Genomic DNA, 24,465 nt, shown 5'->3' with positions numbered 1-24,465 from the left:
AAGACAATACATGAAATAACATCCCCATGAACCTGTAAAATTTAAGCAATCCACGAAATTTGGCCCCCACAAATTTAAATGATTCCATTGTATGTTTGTATATTGTACAATTATGGGGAAATCTGTTTTTTATCCAGGTGACTGCCATAGACAGGGATGCAGATTTGAATGGAAATGTAACATACACTCTGGAGAAACAAGATGGGGACAAGTTTGAAGTGGATGCAGGAACCGGTCATGTCAGGCTAATAACTGCCCTTTCTGATCAGGATGTGGACCAGTTGTATTCACTGCAAATCCAAGCTACTGATAAAGGTACGGAGGAGCAAAAAAAAGGATGAATTAATGCTATATTTATTGAACAGCTGTCTGGTTTCTTGGATGAAAAAAGGGGATAAAATGTTATAAAAGTTCCAATCTATCTTGTCAGAGAGCACGCATCCATTAGAGATTCCCTCAGAGGAGGTGTTAGGATTTTCGAAATGGAGAGTCATTTGTCTTACTGGGGGAATTGATTTTTACCACTTTAGCATATTATTGTCTATCATTTTGTGGCTTTGAGTGGATAGGAATATTGATCTGTCTAATCGTTGTCTGTTTTTCATGTCTAGGTCACCCCTCGCAGTCATCCGAGGTAACGCTCCAGATCCGCGTTGTCAGCAACAGTCATCCAATTTTCGACAAATACTACTACTCTGTGGACGTTAAGGAGAGTTCCCCGGCAGGGATGGCCATTATGAGCCTCAAAGCCATCAGTCCTAACAACCAGAAACTCATCTACTCCATCACAGATGGAGATCCTTATAAAGAATTCACTGTTGACTTCAATATTGGTAAACAAACCACCTTTTTTTTTCCCTCTGAAATGCAAGAAAGTGATAATCATTTGATGAGAGCATTGTGAGAGTCGGGGGATACAGTTTTTACTTGCGGTGTTGGTTACAGAACATTAACACATCCTTGCCATGGCTTCAGCAGCTAATTTCAGTAGTTTGTCTTGTTCATGCATCATTATTCCTGAAAAATTCATTGCTTCATCCAAATGTTAAAGACTTATCTAAAACCTTGATATAATTATCTCTAATTATCTGCATAGTTAATTCTACCCAAGCTTTTGGAAACAAGAAGTTCATTGCCATTAAATCTATTTGTCTAATTACTGATATTTACATGTACATGTAATGTGATTTGGGTTGTGGACATGTGTTTTGTGTGACAATGTTTGTAATGTCTGTTTTCTTACCCACAATTCAATTGAAGGCATTGAGCATCAGGGTCCATGTAAGTATAGGTTTTGAACAGCCATTTTCTCTCTGTGCTTGACAGTTACCAACAAATTACCCTCCCAGTAACCTTTTGCATCTTGGCCTCTGAAGCCTTGCATGTGCTACTTGTACCCACATGAGATTACTGCCAGCCATTTTTGAAAATCAATAGTCTGAGGAAATTCCGGCTTGCACTGATAAATGAGCACTACAGATATTTCAGCCGATGATGAATTTTTCATTTGGTTTTACTTTCTGATTTGATTGTGGTTCTGTTCACAGCTTGATATGATTACCAGGTTTTATTTTTGATTTTTTGCTCGAATGAGTTTAACTGGTGCTTTATTTTATTTTATTTTTTCTTTAGTTCCTATTATTTATCTGTTTGCCAGTTGTCATCGTCTGTGACAACAAGTCACACAGAGGTCAGAACTTGATATGAGTCATTTTTAGTTACATAATGGTATTGTTTTCTAAACAATACAGTAAAATATGACTCATGATCAAGATTATCATACACACTGCATGCAAAGCTCGGGGTTTGCATTTAAATTTTAGAATAATTAGCGGGATTAGGTTCCGTTTCATCCCACGGTGTTCTTGGTAAAAAGTAGAGTTTATTTTCATTCCAGATGAATTTGAAGGCAGAAATTAATGAAGTAGAAAAAAAATTTAATGCCTTTAATACCAAGTGCATGAAAATTAAATGCATGGCCCATTTATTGTTAGCTGATAACATTTCGACACAAATGTTTGAAATGCCACTAGAGAACTGTATTATCCGTGTGTAGGGGCAAACTTTCTGCATTCAGTATTTTAATGGGTGTGTTTTTTCAGTCTTCATTAACATGGAAGATAAAAATTTGAAACTTTTAAGTTCCTACAATCAAGTTGAATTATGGCACATTATGAAACAAATGTTTGAATTCTTTCCATGAATGACATAGTACATCTGTCGGTTTATCAGATATATGAGCCAAGTAATTAGTTGAGGCTTTTTACATCAAAAAAGTTCGGCAGCCCATGCTAAAGATGTAGAATTCCTCACCAGTATTGCTAGCGGGCCGCCAGATCATTTTTCATGCTGTGTACACACTACCAATCAAAATGATATACGAAGAGAAAATAAAAATTTATATTCCAGGTTTATCATTTTGCAATATGGTATATATACCGTATTTTTTTATTCATGGGGGCTTGAAATATAAGATATTGCCCCCATTAGTTTCTGCTGATAAAACATAAGGAAAGGGAAGTAACTTGTACACATTTGTATTCACCAGGTATAATTTCTTTGACCACTCCTCTGGACTATGAGTCAACCAAAGTCTACAGTCTGACTGTCAGAGCCACAGATGTGTTGTCAGGGTCGTACGGGGAAACCAAACTCCAGGTCAATGTGCTGGTAAGACTTGCAAACACCACTCACATAATAGAAATTGATAAAAGGCAAATTGCACACTGAAGTTGAACTTTTGTACCTTGAACATTTATATTTCAAATACTAAAGATATTTCAAAGTGATTTGGAAGTCCAAACCATTTTACTTTGTATACTTTTGCCTAAAATAAAAATCTTGAAATTTCTCTGTATCATGGAATTCTAGATAACAGGGTTTGACTGTAACGCATTTTAACTACTCATAATCTCATTTTTTCACAGGATGTCAATGACAAAAGTCCGTCCTTTACACACTACAAGTACACCAAGATTATCTCGGAGGCAGCACCTGTTGGGACCTCGGTACTCAAGGTCACAGCGACTGATGCAGACTCAGGAATTAACGCGGAGATTCAGTACGACCTGTCTCCACTGGACAACTCCAGATCCATTAACATCTTCCAGATCAACCCCATCACTGGAGTTCTCCGAACAGCAAGGTTACTGGACTTTGAGGACACTCAGGAGTACCTGTTCCATGTGGTGGCCACTGATGGGGGTCTGCCTTCCCTCAACATGAGCGTGCCCGTCCACATCATTGTCAGTGATCTCAACGACAACCCCCCTTACTTTGACCAACCTACTTACTCAGGAGTCGTAACAAACCCAACACCTGGCTTGATGGTGATCAAAGTGACAGCATCCGACCTAGACAAATGCAGTCAAGAAAACCTGGAGTATTCCATTGTTGGTGGGAACGGTGACCAAGTATTCCGGATCGATGCCAAATCCGGACTGATCTCCATCTCCCCCAGGAGACATTCCATCCTGTACCCAGCATACATGCTGAATGTGTCAGTCTCCGATGGAGTGTTCACAAGCTTCACGACCGTGTCAATTTCTTTCGAGGAGAGCAACCTCCACAGCCCAGTCTTCAGCATGGTTCTCTATCAGGCCAATTTGATGGAGAACGTTGGGCGAGGGATACCCATCACCACAGTCAAGGCACAAGATGGGGACCGGGGATACTTTGGAATGATTTCCTACTCTGTACTTTCACATGAGATGAGACAGTTCTTCAATATTGATGCAGACACTGGTAAGGGTTTTGCCACTGAAAATAGATTTTTCACAGCATATGATATTGTCTCTGTCACATGTAAAGAAATTTTTTTTTCAATTTTTTTCCCCATAAAAAAATTAAATTAACCATGTTCAAATTTCAAAATGTTTGTTTCATAGGATTTTAAACTAAGTTTTGTCCTTTGTTTTGTTATTAGGTGAGATATTTGCCGAGCGGTTGTTTGATAGAGAGGAGCAGTCCTCTTACTCTGTCACAGTGGCCGCCACTGATAATGGTGGACGAATGGGATTCACCACTGTGGTCGTCAACATTACAGATGTCAACGATGTGGCTCCAGAGTTCCTCCACACAGGATACAAAGTCTCTGTCCCAATGAATGCTGGGAAGGGTCGGCCCCTTATCCAGGTCCAGGCCAGGGACTCTGACCTTGGGGAGGCCGGTAGAGTGACCTACAATATATATGATGCCTCCCTGATCATATCAGCTACTCTCTTCACCATCGACCCAACCTCTGGAATCGTCAGCGTGAAAGCTGATCTGAGTGAAAAAGGTAAGATTATACTGTTCTTTTTTAAATACTTTCTCAATTTTTCAGGGAATGCTCCTTCTGTTGATACAAGTTTGAACTATTTCTCTTATTATTTTTATTTTTCAGTTGGTAGTGTATACCAGTTCTTTGTGGAGGCTGTGGATCATGGAAGTCCCCAGCTGAAGAGCAATGCCCCAATAGAGATCTACATCTCCAATGACAACCAGCCGGCTCCTCTGACCAAACCAGAACACACCTTCATGATAACTGAGGACAAGAGAGTGGGAGACATTGTTGGCAGAGTGGTCAAGGTGACTGAGAGCCTGGTAGATTTCAGCATTGTGTCGGGGTTTACCAAGGATAGGAATAGCCCAGAAACAGTCTCCATCAACCAGGAGGGAGAAATCTTCCTGTTAGATTTATGGAGGATTCAGAAGTTGCCCCAGTACAAGTTTACTGTTGTTATTTCTCTGAGAGAAAATCCACAGGTAGTGGCTCACTCCCAGATAAATATTCTGGTACAAAATATCAAATCTGCTTTGCCACATTTCGAGACCAGTTTATATGCTATATCTGTGGCTGAGAACCAAGAAAAGGGAACCAGTGTAGTTCAGTGCAGACTACTGAGTGAGGGAAAGTTCATCACCAATGCTCAGTACAAATTTGACCATCAGACAATTGTGAAGTACGAGCATCTATTTGAAATCAACAAGTACACTGGTTGGATTACCTTGGTGTCTGAACTAGACAGGGAAAAGCAGGAGGTGTATAACCTGACAGTGCAGGCTGAGCAGAAGTTTGGTATGTCCACTCAGGTAGTCAGTAACAGTACCGTGACAGTCACAGTGATGGACTGTAACGACAACCCCCCAGTCTTCAGTCAGGCCCAGTATCAGACAGCGGTCAACGAGGACGCTTTGTCAGGAACCGTGTTCCTGGCTCTCAAGACAACTGACGCCGATGCCAAAAGTAATGTGGATTACTTCATCGCTGATGGGGACCCCATGGGAAGGTTTAAGATCCATAAGAATGGGGACATCTACGTGACCAAGCTGTTAGACAGGGAGATGGTCCCTAACTATGTCCTGACCGTGGCTGCTTCAGACGGATCCCTCGTCTCCACTGCCAAGGTTAACGTGGAGATCCTGGACGCCAACGACAACGCTCCAGTCTGTGATCAGGTAAACAAGGAATGAAACCTGTTTTAGAATATAATGTAAAAACTATAGCATATTCCTGAATGTTTTGAGACAATGGTTATTTTTTTCCTTTCCTTTTTAGCCGATCCATCAGCACGTCTTGTCTGAGGACATCGGGACAACCACCATTATTACGCGGGTCAAGGCCACTGATGTGGACAGCATGTACACGTCTAATGAGAAAATCCACTACATCATCAAAGGGGAGGAGAACAATAAACTCTTCACCATCAACAGAGAGAAAGGTCAGTAGTCAATATGACAGATGATTAAAGATTACCTCTAAAGTGAAAGGTTGTTTCCCATATGATATGCAAGTTAAGCCACTGTGAAATCATTGACATTTATGGGGCTCAATGTTTATGTTTTTTGTGAGTACCCTTTGCCAATGAATGTCAATCCTCAGCAGTTAATGAGACTTGATTATTTATTTTTCATAAAAGGGAATCTGTAATACATGTATTATATGATCACAATCCTGTTAAACAACTTTCAACCATTTATGAAAATTGGCCATCACCAATATACTTGATTTTACAGTAATAATTTTGTGTTTTGACTATTTATTTCAATAGGAATCTTGACCCCTAAGGTTGAGCTGGACAGGGAGACCCAGTCCCATCACCATGTGGTGGTCAGTGCTGTGGACGGGGGCGGCCTGTCCTGTGATGTAGACATCTACATCGAGCTGTCAGACGTCAATGACAACGCTCCTGAGTTTGTGGACCTCCCCGAGAAGTTTGGTCTGCTGGAGTCAGCCACAGTCAACACCCTGCTGCTCAGGATCACTGCAGAAGACCGCGACCTGGGTAAGTGGACACAACATAGAATAAAGGGGACAAAGGGCTGACTTTAAGTAGAGTAGAGGAAACGATTGTGTGACAAAAAGTGATAACTTTATGCAGAAGAAGAGTTTTAAAACATTGTAATTTGATGCAAGCTGATGATTGTTTTGCCATTGTTTTACAGGTATCAACAGACAGGTGAGATACGGAATGACAGGTGATGAGACCTTCTCCATCGATCAAGACTCAGGCATTATCAAACTGATGAAACCTGTTGACAGAGAAGAAATTCCCCAGTACATACTCAATGTCTATGCCTATGATCAGGTTTGTATTCATTAAACTGTATAAGAAAAGCTCTTTTCTTAAGGAAGAAGACAAAGGTCTATAAAAATGTACTATAGATTCCCTATTTTATGCAAGTACCTAATTCAAATGTGATTCAACCGTTTTCCATCAAATCACAAGATCATAAAATTGTGAATGCCAAGTTTTTATTATAGTTTCATGTAGTTTACATATGTCTGAAAATTAAAAGGAAGACTTTAAAATTTGCAAGAGGTACTTTTCACAATTTCATGCTGATATAATTCCTCTAGTGTAATTAGGAATCTACAGTATTATTTTTTAAATTTAGAATCTAGAAAGGCATCGTATCATTAACAATAAGCGTCAATTTTTGTTCAGCTACTTTTCGGTCTGTTTACATTATGATATTATTATAACGTGTGTCTGTGATCAGAAGCACTTGATGTACAGACAGTGATAAGTCTGCTTCTTTTCCAGGGAATCCCGAGTTTAACCTCCACTGCCACCCTAACCATTGAGATCCTGGATGAGAATGACAACCCACCAGAATTTGTGCTGTCACAGTATGCAGCAGCTGTGCCGGAGAATGCCACAGTGGGTACAGAGGTTGTCAAGGTGCTGGCCACCAGCCGAGACATCGGGCTCAACGCTAAAATGGCCTACAGCATCACAGCCGGAAACAAGAACATGAAGTTTGTTATTGATGAAAGTGAAGGTAAGTGGCAAAATTTTAGACAAAAAAAGTTTAGAATTGATAAAAAAGGTTTTTTAAAAAAATTATCGCTTTCCATTGGTTACAAATGTTTTCATTTCCTTGTAGGTGTTATTCGAGTTGCAAATGACCTTGACAGAGAAGTAACCTCTGTGTACTTTCTGACTGTCATGGCGACAGATTTGAGCGACTCACCCCTCAGTAGTTCTACTTATGTCAGAATTAACATCACTGATGTCAATGACAACAAGCCATTCTTCTCTCAGGCCTCCTACAGAACCAGTCTCCTAGAGGATACAGCAGTTGGACAACTCGTGTATCAGGTACTGAACTGATTCTGTTCATTGTCCACAATCATATACCGGTTGTTATGGTTACTGTGAATAAGCTGACATGTTTCCTTGCTATTTTAGGTGAATGCCAATGATACTGATGAGGGACAGAATGCCTTGCTGACTTTCTCCATCATTGAGGGGGACAGTCTTCACAGCTTTGAGATACACCCTGTTACAGGCGAGATTTCCATCCGAACACCCCTGGACAGAGAAATGGTGAGCTCTCAAACCATTTAATAACAGAATTGTCTTATTTTAATCTATTACTTTAAAAATGATTAAATTGCCATGTGATCCCTGTTATCTAGATTGACAAATACAAGTTGGTGGTGGAGATTCGGGATTCTGGATTGCCTCCCTTGAGTAGTACAGCTGTTGTCACTGTGGACATTGAAGATGTCAATGATTGTCCTCCTTTGTTCTCCGAGTCCAGCTACAACGCCACAGTCCAGGTATGTAAACAACTACCTCATATCAATAGACAGACCCAATTTTTTTTTTAATTCTTGATTCATTTGGGTTCATGGTTTTAAATTTTGAAGGGATTCTTTGAGGGCTTTTGGAATTATGGGAATGCTTTTTGTGATATTTCAGTGTTGTTGGCGATTAAGTAAAACATTTTTTTTTCTAATCTGGAATTTGTTTGAACAGAGACCACCAACAGGAATTGTAAGTTTCGCAGCCAACTTAGAAAATATTTTTTTTTGAGAGAACTCAGTTGGCATGTACATTTGCAGAATTTATTTTTTTGCTAATATACCGTGTTTAACTCAGTTTTTATTATTAACCAAAGAATTTTTTTTTCTTTAGTGCATTGTCTATATATATATTTAGTTTTTCATTGTTCTAACTGAGGTTATACACAGTTAGTGAAGTACAATATTAATGGGTATTAATAAAAAAAAAAAACATAAACAAAAAGCAGCCACAGACATGAGTCGGCACACAATACTTTTCTTCAGCACATACAAACACAATTTTATAATACCAGGTGCACAATACAAGCTTTTGACACGGTCCCTAACAAGGACACCACATGTTTACCCAAAGTCTAATGACAAAGTCTAACAGGAGATCGAATTTGCCTGATTAACATTGTGACTGAGAGTACTGTAGAAGTCCACATGAATGGTACACAGTGAATGAAGAGTGATGTCCTGTCTGGCCTGTGTAGATGGTAGATTGGGGACTCGTATTGGTGTATATATATATAGTAACCACTGAATCACGTCACAGCATAGAACTGTGGTAGAATTGCCTGCTTACCATTAATGATGATTTGATGGTTTTGGGAACACTAACATTCAACCAAGCTGTCAAATTGTTTTGAAAGAAACCCGTTGTAATTTTAAATTGTATTTAATTTTGTCTGATTTCTTGCACATTTATGTTGTAATATTTTGCTTGTTTTTCTGTGACAGTCATTCTTTTGCATGTGTGTCCATTGAAAATATATGATCAATCTCACTTTTGCACAATTATTACCAATAAAATGAAAATGTACGTAATAGCTGTCCTGTATGGTTTAAAAACCTGTCACAAAAATACTGCACCAGTAAACTGTCTTTTTGGAGGTAAAAAATGCTTTCAAAACAAGTAACGCACATGTTTTTCATTAATACAGGAGGACCAGTATGTTGGATACAAAATCTTACACTACATAGTAACTGACAATGACCTTGACCCTAATGGTCCACCTTTCACCTTTGACATTGTCAGTGGAAACGAAGGTCAAGAATTCCGTATTGAGCCCACAGGAATCCTGAGTACAGCTGGCAAATTCAATAGGGACATCCTTGATCTGTATACCCTAACAGTGCGAGTGTTTGACAATGGCACCCCAAATCTCTACTCTGATATAGTCACCACTATACACGTCATAGAGGAAGGAATGAATCCACCAGAGGTGAATGATCTAGATATTAGCATCAGCTCATATGATGACAACTTTCCTGGTGGAGTTATTGGTCAAGTAGATGCCACAGATAAAGATCTGTTTGATTCACTCAGTTATCAAGTGGTGTCCCCTAACCGCCACTTGTTTGATGTGGGTATAAACGACGGAAGGATCATTGCCTATCCTGGCCTGGACTCGGGGAGCTACATTGTCAATGTCAGTGTCTCAGACAAAAAGAACACTGCCTATGGAATCGTCAAGGTGGATGTCCTGCTGATCTCCACAGCAATGCTGGACTCCTCAGTGACAATGCAGATACAGAATCTGTCTCCCAAGGATTTCCTGGTCAACTATCAGAGAGAGTTCCAGAAAGCCGTCAAGAAAGCTCTCAACGTGCGAGCCAATGATGTCCAGATCATTAATGTGCAAGCATCAGGTAACCTCGGTGGCGCGCCCCGACTGAAGCGGAGTGCAGATAAGAACGATCTGGATGTGCTGTTTGCCGTCAAGCGGTCGGCCAGTGGAGCATATTTCAGAAGGCGTAAGCTTGAGCGCAAACTGAGACAGAACTTAAATGACATAGAGTCTGAACTAAATGTCCGCATCATCAAGGTGTTTGGAGATGTCTGCCCGCAGGAGTCTTGTAGAGATGGCCAGTGCATAGGGGTCATCAACTTCAACAAAAGCCTGGCTACTTTAACGGTGGATGGAAAAAGCTTTGTCACTGCTAAGCATTCCTACTCCTTCAAATGCCTCTGTTCAAATGGAATTGAAGGTACATAGTTTTCATAGACTATTAAAAGACTTTTATTGATATATGCAGTTAAAACGTCATTGGAATTCTCTTGTAACCCTCAAGTTCATGATGAAGAATATCTGTCACTCTTTAAGCACAAACCATTGGATTTCTTGTAGATGTGTTTTGTCCAGAAGTCCTTGACAGCTGCTTGACCAAGATTTGTCCTCCCCACCAGGTGTGTCGACACGAGCCCTACCAGACCCCCAGTTGTGTCTGCCCCGAGGGCCGGGCTGGTCAGTTCTGTGAGAGTGAGGACAGGTGTACTGATGCCTCGTGTCTCAATGGTAAGACACAGTAAAAATACTGATTTAGAGTGAAGTTTTCAATATCTTTATCATTCTATACTTTAAGAATAATCTGTATGAAATTTTGTTTATTAAAATTTGATAAAATTATGTGAAGCTCTGTCATTAATTTGTTTAACTTGTCATATAAGTTTTCTATATTGTCTTAAAATTAAATGTTGAATTGTAAGGAAATGCCAGCTATCATTTTTACTTACCATCAGTGTATCAGTTTAACAAAAGGTCTTTGTTTTTCAATAACAGGTATCAAACCAATGACCTTCTCTGGGAACAGTTTTGCCAAGTGGACTCTGATGGACGAGTTTACAATAGAGAAGAGACTGAGCCTCTCTATGAGAATCAAAACACACCGCTCCACGGCTTCCCTGATGTTTGCCACAGGAGATGTGGATTACAGCATCTTAGAGGTAAGTTCTCCGTCTAGTCTCTTTAGAAAACTCTGTGATGGATTCTTATCATGTACTGTGAATTGATATTGTAAACATCACCCTTTGTGACCTTCAGATTTACAATGGAATGATCCAGTACAAATTCAACTATGGAAGTGGAGCTGGCTTGGTCATGATTCCCATTCATGTGGATGATGGAAAGTGGCACACGATCAATGTGGAGAGGAATGATAAGCATGCGGAACTGACCTTGGACAACAAGTACACCAACATGGCCATTGCTCCGGGCAAGAGTAGGGTCCTAAACCTGCTGAACAATGATGTCTACTTCGGAGCAGACGTTGTCATTGGTTACAATGGCCACCCGGAGGTCAGAAGAGGGTTTGATGGCTGCATGGAGGAGATCAAACTGTTTAGCATTGTATTGCCGCTCAAAGGACGGAACGCTGTGGTCAAATCCCAGGAATTCCAGGAGGTGGAGTTCCATTGTAAAAATACACTGTCTCCTCCTATGGGATCAAGTGAGTAGGGGACGGGCTCTTTTCTTTGCTGGAAACATGGCAATCATTTCCTTGAAATATTAAATTGATTTATTCAAGAATGAGCTTGATTTGTAATGTGTATTTTGTAGACATCTGCAGTTTTGTGACCTGCTCTAATGGAGGAGTCTGTAAGCCCTACTCACAGTACATGGGTTATGAGCAGTACACCTGTGAATGTCCCGAGAGATTCGAAGGAAATCAGTGTGAAATTGACCTAGATCCATGTGCCAATAACCCTTGTGGTGGAAATGGTAATTAATGATTGAATACTAGAAAAACGTTTTTGTATATTACTGGAGTATCGGTTTATCTTCAGTGCAACTCATAACCCGTAGTCATAGGTTAAATCCTAATCAACTTTGATTTGTTTTTGTAGGAGAGTGTCTTAATATTGAGAACGTGCCCAATGAGTTCCGCTGTAGGTGCAAGGACAACTACCAGGGACAGTTCTGTCGCTACGGCAAGTTCTGTCATTCCTCTCCCTGTAAGAATGGGGGGAGCTGCATTGAGGGGCCATCCAGCTTTATATGTCACTGCCCACCAGGATTTACAGGTAATGTACAGTCACCAGCAAAGAGTTCATCAAAACTGAACTCAAGTTTAACTTTTTCTGTATTTCCTTTTATAAAATTCATACTTTCTGATATTACTTTTATGTGTTTTAAACAACAAAATTTGAATTATTTTAGGTCTTGAATGTGAGAAGGTCTGGTCAGAAATTCCCGGAACCAAGTTTGTAGAGTCAAACATTGAGTCTAACGAGTCTGGAATAACAAATACAACCCTCTACATTATTGTTGGTAAGATACAATATAATTTTTTTTTGTGTCTTAATTATTGATGTAAAAAAGGATCAAAATGTATGTATATTGAATGATTTTTCTTTTATAGGAGTGACAAGTGGCCTGATTTTTCTGGCGATTGTGTTTGTGAGTATACAGTGCTACAGGAGGCGTTCCAGCAGAACAGGGCGTAATGTCACCCTGGGAATCGCTTTCGACGACGAAAGAGATGTGATGCTGAAGAGTCGCAAGGACAATTGTAAAGTCAGCGACTTCGATGTCAGCAAGTTCAACAATGTTCCCCCCAGTCCCCAGCCTCCCCCTGTACCTAATCGACCAGCCTCCTACACGCCAAGTAATCATGACTCGCTGAATACCCTCAACAATCTGGACAACTTCCATAACTACGGATCGGCCGCTGACGACCTGGAGAACTGTCACAACATTCCGTACCTCACCCAGGAGTTCCTGTCCTTTCACGGCCCCCCGCCCCGCAGTAATGCCAGTGTGGCCCCCTCTTTACCCCCACCCCCTCCCTCCAACCCCCCATCAGACACTGACTCTATTCAAAAGGCAACATGGGAAGGAGATTGCCCAAACATGCTGGAGAATTTAGAAGGTTTGATATTTTTTATGAAAGTATTTTAACTGTGTCAGTTGACTATATTTGAAAGAAAACCAGTCAGTCATTTTGTTTTATTTATCCTTAACAGAAAAAAAACACCCAGAGAAATTCCCACGTTTGAACAGGCCCACGATGCTGTGTGCAGATACTACCTCATTTAGCAGTCTACCTGTCTCAGAATCAGAGGATGAGCCAGGTAAGTCAATTGACTCTCTTTTCAAACTACAAACTTCTTTATGAATACACAAAAAATTGACTACTCTTCATCTCCATAACATCTTTCCAACTTCAACTCTTAATCCATCTTACAAAAATAATAAAAACTGATTATAAAGTTATAGTTTTTTAAAATAATTTACCTTTGAATTTTAATATAGAACTTTAGGTGTTTTCATATATCAGCATTTTCACATTTTCATTGCATGGATATTTTGGCTTTCATCATTCTTGTTTACCTTTTGCACTTCATTTGCACCTACTTCTCTTCACATTTCATAGAAACAGAACTTTGGGAAGTGCAGTATTAATTTCTTGTTTACACAGTACAACACTCATTTCATGTTTGATATTGTTAGAGATAAGAAGCATATTTTGGCTGAGATAAGCATCAAAGTAACGTAATGATTACAGTTTAATGTTAATTTACATTTCAATGTATCAAAATTAAGTTGTGTCATGAACCACTTGCACATTTTCTTTTCAAATTGATGTGTTTATCAGGAATTGAGAAACACAACTGAAATGTCCATTGTTAGATAGTATAGAAAACCCTATTTAGTCATCAAGCATTCATCCCTCATTGCCCATAAATGATTTCACCATCCAAACCAGCCATAACAAGTTGCTTCCTTTTGAAGCTGTGCTTCTGAACAGAAAACCTGAGGGGACACTCGCTTTTATAGTGGGCTTCAATGTCTGCTTTCTGCTTACAGTTAGTTTAGTTTTAGCAAAGGGAAGCAACTTGTGATCATCCCCATATAATCAAGTATCCTCATCCTCACAGAATAAAACCATTGTGTGTGTAATGTCTTTACAAGAGAGACTCTTTTTTCCAACAGCTGCTAGGTGCAGAAAGAAAGGAAAAGGTAGCTCTGACACTAGCATGTTACCTAGAGGACAATTTGTAATGTTGCTTCTATGTGGTTCAAGCTTTTTCTACCAACATTTTATTAATCAAATCTTATTTACTTTGTACCGTGATGTACAATATTTATTTCAGATTTACAAACTTTTATGATTTTCTTTAAATATATTTATGCATGCCGATTATAATCTTTATTTAGTTCTGATTAACCAGAGAAATTTATTTTTCTAAGTGGTTTTCTTTTCCTATTTTATTCCTTGTGATGTGGTCTTTATTTCTGAAATCAGTTGATTGTCTGATCCAGTGAATATTATTGGTCTATAAATATATATTTCTTCTACTAGTTTGTCAATGCAAGTATCCATAATTTAACAAATTGTAAACTGATCCCCATCCTGCCTGATTGTATTCAACCATTTGTAAAAATGATTTTAAAAGATTGAATTTTTAAATTGTTCTTTCTGATCTCTTTATAATTTTCTAAGTGCAGCTGCAAGCTTAATAATTTCTAATTTGACAAGTCTTAAAGTATGATGCTAGCTACATTTTTGCTTAACTTGGTTTACATTTTATCAATACTTATAAAAACAAACCTAAGAAGTATATACCATCTAAATATTTTGTACTTTACGTAGCAGACCTTAATTTTCCATTTCGTTTTTCAGATTACCACTGGGATGCCTCCGATTGGGCCCCAAGGCCGTCCCTCCCAAACATCAGCGAGGTTCCCATCCGTGAAATCCAGGACTCCCCAAGCTCCAGTCCCCATAGCAACGAGTCCAACACCCACATAGGATTTTCTGGCTGTCAGATTAACGACTCGGCTCTGTACACTGACCCTGAACTGTTGGAGTCTGAGTATGTAGGGGACTCAGAGTTTGCAGACAATGAGTATGACAATGAGGAATGTTACATGAGTCCTCCAAACTATCGACAGGTGCTTGGACTTCCTCAGACCCCCGAGGAAGAGGAGGAGAGCTATGAACTCCCTCAACATCAGATCAACACACACCCCAACCAGTACCTGCCAAATCATAGCTTTACCCAGTCACATGACCAAATGTCAGGTGATAGAGACTCGCGCTGTGAATGGCCAGAACCACCATCATGTGACGAAAATGAGTTTTATACCTCTGACAATGATGAGGAAGTTGTGTCATACGGCTTTCCAAACACTAAAAAGTTAGTCCCCGGATTTGTATCTGATGGGGGCATAACAGACAGTGAATATAACGTCAGGAACTCTGTCATAGACAGAATGAGCATGTCCCTAGGAGGATATGCATCTACAAATGCTTCCATGTCTGAAATATCAGGCTTGTGTGAAATCGAAGATAGCGAAGTGAACCTCAGTGAAGAAGAGAGCTGCGATGACAATATAGATGAGAACACGCCTCTCAACAATATTCTAGAGAGAAATACAAATGTTTAATCCGTGTCGTGTTAGTGACGTATATGTGCCATACAAGTCATTTTGTTTCTTGTGATCTAATCTTCCCTGCCAAGCTTCTGATGTTGTGAATGATTTTCTGCAATTATTATCCATGACCATAACAAAAAATAAGATTTAACTGCTTTAAAAAAAAAGTACATGTAGCATGGTGCTAGTCTGCATAAGTTTCTTTTATAGGGAAGATTTCTGCATTCGATTTGACCAGTTTCACTGGTGGAACCACTAGAATGCATTTTAAAATGGCATAAAAGAAAGATTGTCAAAATTTCTTTGAAATATTTTTATGTGCATCCTTTTTGTTTGCTGATAAATATATATGTGATACAAATAGATCTGCCAAACATCTGTACAAATTTCTGTCATTTTATTTCATTCTGTTCAACCCCCACCACCATTGCCCATTTCACTTCAAGTATTCACCGTTTTTTTAGCAGTTATTATTTTAATTTGAACAGGTAGTTGATTTGTGTTATATGAAGTACTTTGCATGCATTTAATTTGAATTTGTGAAGAAACAAATTAGATTTTGTTATTATTTATTCTATGTTAATTATACAACTGGTTGTGATTTTAGCGTAATTTTCGTCCTTTTAATGTGTTGTGTGACGTTATTTGTTAATAGGAGATATAACTAATTGTTGATAATGAATGTATGCTCTGTTGCTTCATTAAGTGAGAGTTTGACATCACAATGGTTAGACAGTGACTTCAGGCTATGAATGATTGAGTTGAATCCAAGTAGTATTTCATCATCTGACACATTATCCATATAACTACAAGAATTCTTTTTATTTAACTCTCAAAATACATGTAAATTAAAGTATTGCCTTGTATTTATATGAATGTTCAAAAATTTGTACGTTACATTTTCTACATGTATAATTTAAATATTGAAAAAGTAATTCCCTTTCCTTCAAGGAATGCTCCCCTGAGCATAAAATTCTTTTCCATGACATGTTATAAATAAATGTAATTTTAATTCAAGTTGTGAATTCTAGGGAGTTAATTTCTTTGGTGCTACACAGCAGTGCTAGCTGTGACAGCTGACTTCATTATAATTACACATTAGATTATTACATAGTTTATCATTCTATAGACATGAAGCACAAAAAAAAATCACTCATCTTTTTTACTTCTTTTTTAAAAATAGAAGAATGTTCGATGTGTTCTTATTCATTTAATGTAATTCATCCAAGGTTGATTTTTAGTTGAATGTTTATAGCCAGTAATGAATTTCATTGGTCTCACTCGTGTTATGAGAGTTGGAACAAGTAATATAGTGTACTTGTACAAAGTAGAAATGGCTGCTGTAATAGTGCATTGTGAGTCAGTTGTCTTTACAAATACAAATAAAACCATAAAATATCATTCAAGGTTTTGTTTTCCATTTGAATGGATCAAGTGTTTGTCTTTGAAAGACATGGGTGGAAAAACTAGTTGTATGAAAAAATCTGGTCAGCTCATAGACAATGACAAGATGAATAATTTCAGTAAAAATGTTATATACTTAATTGTTATACTTATAGAAAACTGAATTATCAACAAGTAATCCCATATCTGGTTTTATAAAGACTGAATCTAATTTCTAATACAGTATGTTTATTGGTATACAGGGTAATTTTTGCCCCGTTACCTGGAAATAAATAGGGTTTTTACCTCTTGCAATAAGCAACCTGTGTAAAAAGTATGATCACCTAACCTCAAATAGTTTATCTTTCTTTTTTACAAAGTACAAGAAGACTAATTCAATGTTGGCCTTACTGACCTTGACCTTAGATCTAACCTTGAAAATTTATATTCATCCTCTTTTTAAATAACCAATCTATGTACAAAGTATTCTCATCTTACCAAAAGGGTAAAGTCTTTTTTTTATATATATTTTTCAGACCAGGAATTATGTAGGGTAACTTTTGACAGTGAAAATGATTGTACTCTTCCTAGTGTGGACAATCATATGGACTTGCTGCATCATACCATAATGTAACACATATCCATTAAAGATGGGCATATACTGAAGATGGGCAGGCCTTATACAATTATTGCTGTTTTGAGTTCAATACAATAATTTAGCTACCAAAGAAGTACTATATTCACCTTTGGCTTAGTGAATATTGTACTTCTTGGTTTGCTAGATCACCATATTGATTGAAAAAATAACCCAGCAATAATTGTTTTATTAAATGTTTCAGCGATGAATTGATACAGACATCTCAAATTGAGTATTATCAAGCAAAGATTTGAGTTTGAAGCCAAAGCTGAACAAATTGAAAATGTGATATTTCATTGGACAATCAATTTTTAGTTCCATGTAGATAAAATCAAACCTTACAATGATCTCCTGGACATCATCTTTCCAAGGGTTTCTGATCCACTCTGCACTACATAAACCCTTGACCAAACTGGCAATATATATATGCGAGTTTACTATTGCTCCATCTAACTAGGTTGCACATTTTTAGTTGGGCTCTGCTGAAAGCAGAGTCCTGGCTGAGGCAGGCAAATTGCCAATGTTACTATAAATAGCACAACTTCAAAAGTAAACAAAAAACCAAACAGCGTCAAAGTAAAAGCTTTCCGCTTCACAAAATGGTTACACAAAGAGGCACGTTGTGTCAAAAGTGTTGGCATTTTGTTTCTTTTATTTAATTTTGAGAGAATTGTCTATCTTTTTTAGTTTTCTTATTAATAACTTGTTTTAAGAAAAAGACTATGCATTTTGGACACATAAAATGCGCATGAATTTTTATGAAATACTTTTATGCGCTTTGAAGAAACGGGGATTGAATATATAGTGCTTGTTGCAAAATATAAGGCAGTAACTGTTGAACTTTTTTCTACTAGACAGACATATTTTTGTTTATAGTCGCTTACAAAATTTGGTCGCTCTCTGATGCTTTGCCTACATTAAAAGCATGAAAGAGAGAGATTTTCAGTCTTTACTACACAATTTGCACTCATACAAAGTGTGCGGCTTTCATTACTTCAGTACTTTGATTGTGAATATGACGACGTCTTGTTTTATGCCAGTTCGGTCACTGGGTTTATGAAGAATGGAGCGGATCAGAAACCATTGACTCAGAAAGATATCTAGACATGTGCAAGTGAATCTCATGATTTTTTTTAAATGGTTAGATATCAGCCAATTAGAGAGTTAGGAATTAATCAATCATTTAATAACAAATTATGTCTTTAATTGAGGTTTTGTGGTTCAAATCATCATTTTGGAGTCAAATTTTCACATTTTGTTTAATATCTGATGGTTTGACCACTCAGGCTCCTTAATTGCAAGATATTTATAGAAAGTTCTCCCACATCTTCTTTACATGTATATGCCTACAGCATATGAAACAATAGGCCCATGGGCTACATTGCTCACATGAGCAATAATAGACATCAAAATCAGACTTTGAGTCATTTACAAAATATCTGGACAATGTAGTATAACAGATTTTGTATTAAAAAAAACCTTTTTTTTCCCCTGGATATTCTGCTCATCATTGAATACATTTTGTCACAGGATGATTTTGTAATCATTTCACATATTGAGCATTACAGTCCTAAAATAGCTGCAGGTCTGTAACTCCCAGTCGGAAAAAATTTGCATAGACAACCTGGGAGCAACTGTGCCACCCATTGAAAAAAATCGTGTATTTATAATTATTGCACACAACATCGTATGCTAGTTTTGGACCTAATAACCTTATTTATACATGTACACAAATCCTGTGAGAACAATTAGTACCATTAATTTCTTTATGCAATGTACATTGTATTATGTATAATGTCTATTTACTTACTTCTGATAGTCTTTTGAACACCATCAACAGCCATGTAAAGTGAAGTGGTGCAGTTGTTTACATGTAAAAATGGGTTTATCTCGATGTAAATTTGGCATACTAAATTTATGGTCGGTAGTGTGTTCCAGAGAAAGTTTGAGGCAAGTACAGAGACAATATCAGTAGAAAATTGCATGGAGAAATTAATGGTACAAAAAGTGATCAGAAAAGCTCACTTGAGCTTTCAGTTCAAGTGAGTTAAAAACGGCCAATATGACTTAACCATGACCTTTACCTTTGCAAACCTCAAAATAATAATGAAATGTCCATGGAATTTTTTTGGTTATTTATTTTTTAGTTTTTTTTACAGTCTCTGTTCACATATCTGAAAAATAAAATAAAAATAATCATGTTACATACATTACAAGTACACTTTTAATGGGAGAATAGAAAATGTATACATGTGTAAATGATGGTAAATATTTACATTGAAGGGTTGCTAAATTACCAAATGTTTCTTATTTAGTACCCTTGTTTCTATCAGTTTCCCTTCACGAGGCTTTTTTATAATAGTCACAATCAAATAAAGTTTAAGGAATAAAATTGTGATAATTGTATAAAGAAATGACCATATAAAATGATTTTTGTGATTCAATCAATAGATAATTAAAGTTATATCAATATTTAGAACACTATTCAGGGTTGTCCCTAAAATTTAAGTAGAAAGAGGAAATGAAAAAGTAGAAGGGGGTCTGGGGGTCTTGCTTATAGCTACATTGTGTTTGAAATGCAAAAATAGCCGGGTAATTAAGGCATTATAGGCGAGGGAATTCCCCACCTCCCAGGTCTTAGAGACAACCCTGACTATTTGCAGTTTATATAGTCACCTTTTTAAGCCTGTGCAGCTGGGGGCTCTGTGGGCTTGGCTCCCTTCTGCTCACTGTAGGGGTGGGCGGGGACGGCCTCATCCTTAGGCTCCACCACACTGACATGGTCAGGCAGGGGACGCTTAGGACCAATCTTGCCACTGGGATCCCAGGGCAACATGATCTTAACCTTGATTCCAAGCACACCTGGAAGAAGTAGGTAGATAAATACAATTTATATACTTTTTTATTTACCGGAGCACTTTACTGTAAATATTTGGTGGAAATTGATTTTTTAATAATAGGGATTTGTTTAAGTCTATTTCTGGATGTAAATATCCTTACATAGTATGCGCATGACTTTTCCTAATACATGTATACTGTGGAATCATTTAAATTCATGGGGGCCAATTTTCATGGATTGTTGGTTTTTTGCTTATTCATGAGGATGAAATTTCGTGGGTGCATCAGTTTTCAGTTTCAGTAAGAAAGAATATTCTTTTATTTCTTTTTAGTTGAGGATGTGAATTCCTGGGACAGGGCTACCCATTAATACCACGAAAATTGAGCCACCATGAATTCTTTTGATTTCATAGAAAGCACTTCTGCCAAAAACACACAGAAGAATACACAGCCAAATGAATGATTAACAGTATTATATCATACCTACATTTTTGGAGAAATGCATTATGAGAACATCTGAACAAACCACTGAAATCCAGACACACATACTACCATAAATAAAAATCTTTCTAACAAAATGTCCCCTCTTGTGTTCAACTTGAAACTCATAGAATAAGTACACAACATAAATGACATTGTATACAAAATGAATTTGAAAGATAGCATGTATACTGCTTTATTGGACCAAATAATTTACGGTATAAATTTATAATGCCTTAAAACTTTAAAACCTAATTTCTCCAACTGTTTTGTTAACCTTGACGTGAGTATTACCTTGTCTGAGTAAGACGTGCCTGACGGCTGTGTCTACGTAATCATTAATGGGGTCACCGCTGTGGATCATAAGGCCATCCACAAACTTCATGGACTTGGCTCTCTGTCCCCTCAGCTTTCCTGATACTACGACTTCACAGCCCTTAGCACCGCTCTCCATGATAAATCGCAGCACTCCATAACAGGCCCTGCAAACGATAAACATGAAAAAGGTGGAAAGTCTGCTAAATTTTGGCAATGTACATTACCAAGTCACAAGTATAGCCCTACATTTGATAAACATTTGTAATTCCACTGTAGTATAGTCACTAGCTGCAATAATGTAGCCCTCTCCGATTTTTTTATATCTGATGTTTACTGGAGAGGGCTACAATTCCATAGGATCTCCGTAATGGTGCAAAATTAAATTTTCAATGCGACTGACTTCGGTCTGAAAAGATCAATTTTATATTTGACTTCCTTTAGATAAAATGATTTTTTAATTCAGGTTGAACAAACTAACCGTATATAAATCAAAACCAGATAAAACACATCAGCATGTTTACCAGTCGTCTTTTTCAGCAGCCATGACAGTTCTCGCGTGATTTTATGGGATTTACGCTTAGAGTTTTGATGGGCTTGATAACGTGAATGTCACTATAAATAATTTATCTAACCTCGTTCTATCACTAAAACATCATTTAAGGAACTGTTATGTAATGAAAAATTCATATTTACCGCGTTAATTATGTTTAAAATAGGGGAATTCCTATATTCAGTTCAAGATCCGCTCCTAAATTCTCATTGGCTGTCTCAAAATAAAAACCGGTCAAGGTCAGTAAACATGGCGGACAAATTCAACTTGCGTTGTTGACATACACGAAAAATAACTGATATATGGACTATACCTGATATTTTTAGATTAATTTATGCCATAGACATCTACAATATTTGAGTTCAGGTAAGAAATGCAGATGTTATTGTCATTTATATACGATTTGAGACGAAATCGTTGCGGGAGTGAATCACTCCCGCACTTGCACCATTACGAAGATCCTATGGAGTTGTAGCCCTCTCCCAAAAAAAAAAAAAAAAAATCGGGAGAGGGCTACATTATTGCAGCTATAAAGTCACATAAGATTATGGTACTGTGCAAAATATAAACTTGAATGAAATGTAAATCAATAGAAAAGTGTAAATCACTACTGTATACAGTCGCTTTCTATAAGGACTAAAACTACAGAAATGATGAATTTATGTACCCAATTTTTTCCCACAGTAATGCTCAAGTAAGAACAAGCTGTCCGCAAATTGGGAATATTACACTTGCGTAATCGAAAATTATCAAATAATTCTTAATTACTGTGTTATATATTCATTCTATTTCACAACTTATCAAGCTTCTCCTGTGTGTAATGTGATACCGGGTGGTAATTTGATTAAACATAATAAATATCTCTAATTGTATTTCATATCCTTATTTTTCCTGTTGTGACCTGTGATGCTGTGTTGCTGACTTGATAAAAAAAATTTTTGTTTCTCATCTTTTTATAAAATGTAAAGATTTTCCAAGTACAAAAGGAAAAGTTGTTCATATAATATGCATGTCATAATGACATTTTAAAACTCAAATTTTAAAATATCTAAATCATTAATAATTCACAATTGCAAATTGAATAATTTATGAACCATTTAGAGTGCAAAACCATTCAATACAGTGGTTACTTTTTCAGGGATCAGTTAGGACTTAGGAGTGATATCTATTGTGTAACAATGATAGTCACATAACTTAAATTAATTGCTTTTTGTACATATACCACAAAAAAGTTTTTAAAAAAAATGTACTGACCCATCTTTCTTAAATATAAATTCAAAACAAAGTTTACATGGATATAAACTTGGTTGTACATGGTCAAACCTATGAAGCCCTTCCAGCTTCACAGGATTTGATGATATGATAAACAAATTTCATATCCCAATAAACTTTTACACATTACTATTTCTTTAATAAATTTAATCAACAGTGTAAATCACTACTGTATAGTCACTTTATAAGGACTAAAACTACAGAAATGATGAATTTATGTACCCAATTTTTTCCCACAGTAATGCTCAAGTAAGAACAAGCTGTCCGCAAATTGGGAATATTGTTTTCTTCATCACTAAGTTGTCCTTACCTCCTGACTGCCAGACCTCCGATCAACTTGTATCTGAGAGACTCACACTGTGCAATAGCACATAAACCTCGCTGTGCAACCTTTTCTGCATAAAGCTGAAATAGAGAAAGCAATTGTTCATTCAAAAGAAAGATGTCAGTAAACTATAAAATAAGTTGACAGTCATGAATAGGACCTTATTCTGCCACATTCCTTTGAAGCGAAATCTTATTGAAAACACCTGTTTCCTCATCATTTTTATGTTTCCATTCTTTATTGTTAATAATCTAACCCAAAGTCCCTAAAAATCTTTGACAGACAAAAGGTAAGTTGAACAAATGCTCACATGGACTAAAATATGATTAATGTCATTCAATTCTGCAAACTGTAGAAAATGATTACCTCAACAGTTCCCTCTGGGAAGTTGAACCTTTTTTGCACTACTGAGGTCAGTTCTCTGATTCTCCTGCCTTTTTCACCGAGGACATTCTGTGTTCTGGTGGCCAGGATAATGATTTCAGTACGTGTTGGTGTGACACGGACTTCTACACCACTGTAGCCATCTTCTGCCAGCTCTCTCGTCAGAAAATTGTTCAGCTCAGCCTTGAACACTCCATCTGCAACGAACTGCAAAAGGCAATTTGATTTAAATATCGTGTGTGCAAGTATATATATTCACCAAACAACTGAAATCACTTAGTATGTTATAAAATTCCCATCTAAAAAATGATTTAGGGCGAATTTTAATACGTACGGCAACACTGGGTATGAGCTAAAGTATATACTTCATTCTGACAAATTTGCAATGAGCAGAAGCACTGTTTATTTGGAAAATTTGTACTTGTCAAGAATAAATATGCAAGTCTAGCCTTCACCAATCCGCTTATATCGGACCTAAATCACGACATCCACTTTATTTATTCTGCATAAGATGTACTTGGCAACTTCTGTTTCTCTGATTTTTTGTCTTTTTCTATTTTTTAAGCGTGTAAGAGGGGAATATGTTAGGAAAGCAGACCTTCTTTTTCTTGCTGACTGGGTTCGCCATGTTTGATGGCCGGAAAAGGAAGTCGGAATTGTGAAAATTTAACACCTTAATTTTTTCCGTAAACTTCTTAAGAAATATTATTTTCAAAAACTAATATCATGATCATCATAGAGAAAATGCATGAAATTTACATATCTATTTATTTTCTACAATGACAGAATTAAGAACAGATTATATTTTATATAATCTGAGTTCGGATTTGGTTTTAC

General features: G+C 37.2%; 2 protein-coding genes across 7 annotated transcripts in view; one reads left to right on the top strand and one right to left on the bottom strand.

Moving 5' to 3' along the window:
* The window catches only part of LOC105335874 (protocadherin Fat 1), a 53,764-nt gene extending 36,922 nt beyond the window's left edge, over positions 1–16,842 (top strand). For 3 of the 6 annotated variants that reach the window (XM_034447278.2, XM_066077172.1, XM_066077171.1), the window contains exons 11-36: positions 138–315; positions 612–833; positions 1,261–1,281; positions 2,549–2,670; positions 2,928–3,744; positions 3,926–4,279; positions 4,385–5,439; positions 5,540–5,702; positions 6,033–6,266; positions 6,427–6,569; positions 7,029–7,266; positions 7,372–7,586; positions 7,677–7,814; positions 7,907–8,050; positions 8,250–8,267; positions 9,223–10,270; positions 10,411–10,578; positions 10,843–11,006; positions 11,104–11,509; positions 11,620–11,781; positions 11,907–12,083; positions 12,220–12,330; positions 12,422–12,931; positions 13,026–13,133; positions 13,996–14,022; positions 14,687–16,842. In XM_034447278.2, coding sequence (XP_034303169.2) covers positions 138–315; positions 612–833; positions 1,261–1,281; positions 2,549–2,670; positions 2,928–3,744; positions 3,926–4,279; positions 4,385–5,439; positions 5,540–5,702; positions 6,033–6,266; positions 6,427–6,569; positions 7,029–7,266; positions 7,372–7,586; positions 7,677–7,814; positions 7,907–8,050; positions 8,250–8,267; positions 9,223–10,270; positions 10,411–10,578; positions 10,843–11,006; positions 11,104–11,509; positions 11,620–11,781; positions 11,907–12,083; positions 12,220–12,330; positions 12,422–12,931; positions 13,026–13,133; positions 13,996–14,022; positions 14,687–15,453 — 7,710 coding nt within the window. In that variant the 3' untranslated portion in view covers positions 15,454–16,842. The remainder of the gene's footprint in view (positions 1–137; positions 316–611; positions 834–1,260; positions 1,282–2,548; positions 2,671–2,927; positions 3,745–3,925; positions 4,280–4,384; positions 5,440–5,539; positions 5,703–6,032; positions 6,267–6,426; positions 6,570–7,028; positions 7,267–7,371; positions 7,587–7,676; positions 7,815–7,906; positions 8,051–8,249; positions 8,268–9,222; positions 10,271–10,410; positions 10,579–10,842; positions 11,007–11,103; positions 11,510–11,619; positions 11,782–11,906; positions 12,084–12,219; positions 12,331–12,421; positions 12,932–13,025; positions 13,134–13,995; positions 14,023–14,686) is intronic. The other 3 variants (XM_066077174.1, XM_066077173.1, XM_066077175.1) reach the window with 3 other exon arrangements.
* A 2,739-nt stretch (positions 16,843–19,581) lies between these two features.
* On the bottom strand, positions 19,582–24,307 carry LOC105335873 (small ribosomal subunit protein uS3). The gene is made up of 6 exons (XM_011440006.4): positions 24,227–24,307; positions 23,611–23,835; positions 23,230–23,324; positions 21,074–21,261; positions 20,138–20,323; positions 19,582–19,635 (listed from the first exon to the last, which is right to left on the bottom strand). Exons 1-5 carry the CDS (start codon positions 24,254–24,256, stop codon positions 20,142–20,144), a joined length of 720 nt encoding a protein of 239 aa, XP_011438308.1. The 5' UTR covers positions 24,257–24,307; the 3' UTR covers positions 19,582–19,635; positions 20,138–20,141.
* Between the last annotated feature and the right edge of the window lie 158 nt (positions 24,308–24,465).

The sequence above is a fragment of the Magallana gigas genome, chromosome 2, assembly GCF_963853765.1.
Source record: "Magallana gigas chromosome 2, xbMagGiga1.1, whole genome shotgun sequence".
In the NCBI taxonomy this organism is placed as follows: domain Eukaryota; kingdom Metazoa; phylum Mollusca; class Bivalvia; order Ostreida; family Ostreidae; genus Magallana; species Magallana gigas.
The sequence above is the reverse complement of the archived record's forward strand: the minus strand, read 5'-3'. Positions and strand labels throughout refer to the sequence as shown.

Excerpts from the sequence above, each read along its gene's own strand:
- LOC105335873 (XM_011440006.4), bottom strand. The coding sequence starts at position 24,256 with ATGGCGAACCCAGTCAGCAAGAAAAAGAAG. Across the intron at positions 23,836-24,226 it reads CAGTCAGCAAGAAAAAGAAG|TTCGTTGCAGATGGAGTGTT; the intron begins GTCTGCTTTCCT and ends TGCCTTTTGCAG. Across the intron at positions 23,325-23,610 it reads TCCCAGAGGGAACTGTTGAG|CTTTATGCAGAAAAGGTTGC; the intron begins GTAATCATTTTC and ends TCTCTATTTCAG.